At 39.7% G+C, this 3875-nt stretch overlaps 1 protein-coding gene across 4 annotated transcripts in view; it reads left to right on the top strand.

Annotated features, from left to right (window-relative positions):
- Ddx59 (DEAD-box helicase 59) overlaps positions 1–1792 on the top strand; it is a 29755-nt gene extending 27963 nt beyond the window's left edge. For all 4 annotated transcript variants that reach the window (XM_023708718.1, XM_004625320.3, XM_023708710.1 and 1 more), the window contains one exon: positions 1353–1792. In XM_023708718.1, the coding sequence (XP_023564486.1) occupies positions 1353–1616 (264 nt within the window). In that variant the 3' untranslated portion in view covers positions 1617–1792. The remainder of the gene's footprint in view (positions 1–1352) is intronic.
- The last annotated feature ends 2083 nt before the right edge of the window (positions 1793–3875 follow it).

Raw genomic sequence — 3875 nt, 5'->3', positions numbered from 1 at the left:
TGTGTTTGTGTGTGTGTGTGTGTGTGTGTGTGTGTCCAGCTCAGCCCACCAGGGGGTGGGGCTGGCTGGCATGTGGTGCTGGGGGATTGAACCGCGGTCCCCATGCTTGCTAAGCTTGTTCTAAGTAGGTGCTTTAGACCACTGAGCCATCTCACCAGCCCCTGCATTTTGTTCTTAATGCTGTAAATAGCATGCTATATGTGCTTGTTGGCTACTTGTATATTTTCTTTTTAGAATGTCTTTTTACATCTTTTGTCTATTTTTAAAGTTGGGTTGTCTTTATATTTGTGTTTAGAAGTATTTCGCATACCCTGAAGACTTACTGATACACATGATTTATAAATACCTTCTCCTAATCTGTGGGCTGAAGCTGTTGTTTATATTATGATCTGTAGAACAATTTAGCAATAAAGTTAAGCAAGTCAGGTAAAAATAAAAAGATACCTTGAAATCCAGTGTTCAGGTCCCTCATTTCTTTCCCTAAAGACTATTCCTTTTCAACGTTTTGGGAAGTTTCTTCTTTTATGATGTAAATATACACTGTATGTTTATAAGAATCACCTATTCTTTTAGATATTTCCAAATATGAACCTTAAGGTCTGTATTTTCAGCCAGGGAGATAGCTCAGTGACATAAGCTCCTGCTTGGCAAGCACTAGGTCCTGAGTACGATCCCCAGCACAAAAAATTAATTAATTAATTAAAAATGCATTTTCGGTTAATGAGCAGAAGTTAGCAGTGATTGTGTGTTTTTCCCATCTTTTGAAGAGTTTCAAATTTTCATTATATACTGCATTTGGAAACTTAGTACCTTCTGATGGGTTCCCATCAGAAATTTGTGTGCATTTAATTTAATCATAGTGAGAATTAACTATGCAAAAATGAATTAGTATAAATATACCACTCTGGGGCACTTCAGTATCCTAAAGCACACAGTTCTCTATGGTTAACATAAAGGCTTTCTTGTTTTTTTAAGTTGAAACCACTCACAGACATTAAGAAACATCTGTCATTACCCATCACCCCTGCCCACACAGGTACCAGTTTCATGAACAGTATGTGCTTTTTTTTTGTTTTTTTGCACAGTACTAGGGATTGAACTCAGGCCAGGCAGGTGCTTATTCTACTGAGCTATGTCCCCAGCCCTAGAATGTACTTTTACATGTGACCACTCTTATTATTTGTGTGAGCTGTTTCATTAAATTGTTCTCACAAATGTATTGAGATGCATTGTGTAAAAAATGCATTTGAATATTAATCTTAGCAAAGCATCTTTAAATAATAGTCTTCATTTCAGTAGATATTAAGATTTTATATGAGCATTTTGAAAATGTCCTTTGTATTTTATTTCAGATTGGAAGAGTGGGGAGATTAGGACAGAATGGAACAGCAATTACTTTCATCAATAACAGTTCAAAAAGACTCTTCTGGGACATTGCAAAGAGAGTGAAGCCCACGGGATCCATTCTTCCCCCACAGTTACTAAATTCTCCTTACCTTCATGACCAGAAGAGAAAGGAGCAACAGAGAGATAAACAAACTCAGAATGACCTGGTTACAGGAGCTAATCTTATGGACATTATTAAGAAACATGATAAAAGTAATTCTCAAAAGTGATATATTATGCCACTTTGCATCATTTTTTATTGTGCATTTCAGCAAAATTTTATATATTATTATATGATTTGAATAAAGGAGAATGTACATAAAATTTTTAAGGTATTTTTTAATTTAATAAAATGATACAATATTTATTTTCTGTTTGTCATAAATTATCAAAATCAGAAAGTGAACCTGTGAAGTAAAATAAAAAATTTCTCCTCTGAACAATTTGGTTTTTGTTTTTGATATTAGTTTTATGTGTGTGTGTCTGACAGTCTTGCCACATAGCCCAGGCTGGCCTCAAACTGTTGATCATCCTGCCCCTGCCAGGTGTATGCTACCATCCCTGGCTGTTTTGTTTGTTTTTAATAACTAATCTCAGAGATGCTGTCAAGTCAGAACTGTCCACGACAGAGGGGAGTGGTGGTGGGATTCTTATACACAATGGTGGTTCTTTGGGTTATGTCTCTGGTGGGAGGCATATAGCTTGTGAATTACTGTTGAATGTTAGGAAAAAAGGAAATAATTGAAAAAAATGGTCAGAATGAACCACCTTTCAAAGATAAATTCAAAATGTCTTTTTCTCAACTATTCTCCCTTCAGCGTGGCTAATAAATTATTAGTATTTAATATGGGCTATTTAGCAAAGTAATATTACTTCATACTAAAGTTGCTTTGTATCCTAGCTTTTTTCACTTTGCTAATTCAAATGGTAGTTTTAAATATTGAAACAAAGACAGGCGGTTGGCTTTGGTATTCTTCCTTTAAAGACTGGTGGCATCAAATTATTTGCAGAATTTAGATGGTTTATTACACAAATATTGACACACAGATGTTCTAGAATACGCATCCTCCTTCAAGGATTGTGGGAGCAATTAAGCCTCCATATTTGACCTATGGAGTCCCCATCTAGATAGTGGTAGCCTCATCTAAAGAATGAAAAGGGTCAGAGGTTCCCTAAAGTGGCCTGGACCTCAGGCCTCGGGCTCTCTCTGTGTCTGTCTGTCCGTAACTGTTGAGTAGTGAGTAGGTTCATTTTAGGAGAACAGGCATGAGCACCTACCAGGGCGCTCTCGCAGAGGTGCACTGCAAGGCTAGCCTCAACAGCAGTAACATATCACTTAGTACTGGTTTCTTAAAAATACTGATAATAACCAAGGAAGTTTCTTTTGTATTTGTTTATAAAGAAATGTTTGTTTAAAATTAAAAAATAGGGTAGTTAGAAAAACAAGATGGCTTTGTGAATCACTACTTACAGGGGACTGTATTTAAGCAAAAGCATTGTTAGGGTATAATGTAGTCTCCCTGGTCAGCATACCCTGTGGAAGGCTAGCTAATGTTCCCTCCACTGTAGTCACTGCACCCCGACCTCTAGTCACCTGTTACCTTAAATCAACACGCTGCTGCTGTCACTGTAAAAAACGACGGCCTTGCGCTGGGCACTGATGGCTGCCCTTTGTGCCTTATGGGAAGGAGCTCCAGCTCGCAGGGTCGTGGTGCAAGGTCTGTTGCAGTGGCGCCTGCTCTTCATGCCCTTCCCCTGCCTTCTCATTATGTAACCTTCAGGCTCCTCTTACTAGCTCTTCAGCTTCTCTGAATCTCAGCTGTTGGCTTCTGTTTCCCAGTCCTAGCAATCTTTCTCTTAACAACCTCTTCTCTCCCATTTCTTCCCCCTTCTATTGTCTAGGGTGTTGCAAAGTGGTGTTTTCCTCAATTATGTATCATATAGCCAGTAATGTTGTATAAACTTTAAAGATTGAAGGGCTGGCCAAATAGCTCAGCAGATTAAAGCACCTGCAAGCAGGCGCAGGGGCCAGGGGTTTGATCCCTGGGCCTGCTGTGCCGCCCCGCCCTCCAGGGTGTGCTAAAATGTCAGCTGAGACTGGGTGTGGTGGCATGCGCCTGTAATCCCAGCACTTGAGAGGCTGTAAACAGGTGGATCACTATGAGTCCGATCTATATGGTGAAACCCTGAATACCCTGTAGACCCTTCCCTAAAATACAGAAAATAAAAATAAAGATTGATGCTGGTGTTGCATTTTTTTCCCAATTAAGGATATTTTTTATGGCTGGCGAGATAGCATTTTAGTTCAGCTAAGTGCCTGCTTAGGCAAGTGCAGGGATTAGGTTCAATCCTGAGCACCACAGGCCCCACCCACCCCACCCCTGGGTGTGCTGAGCCTGACCCCAAGTCTAAATGTGGTGGCTCACACCTGTTATCCTAGTGCTAGGGAGGCTGAAAACAGGAGGATCACTACAAGTCCGAGCTGCATA

The sequence above is a fragment of the Octodon degus genome, unplaced genomic scaffold, assembly GCF_000260255.1.
Source record: "Octodon degus isolate 3935 unplaced genomic scaffold, OctDeg1.0 scaffold00009, whole genome shotgun sequence".
NCBI classification, from domain to species: Eukaryota; Metazoa; Chordata; class Mammalia; order Rodentia; family Octodontidae; genus Octodon; species Octodon degus.
This window is presented reverse-complemented; position numbering and strand designations above follow the sequence as displayed.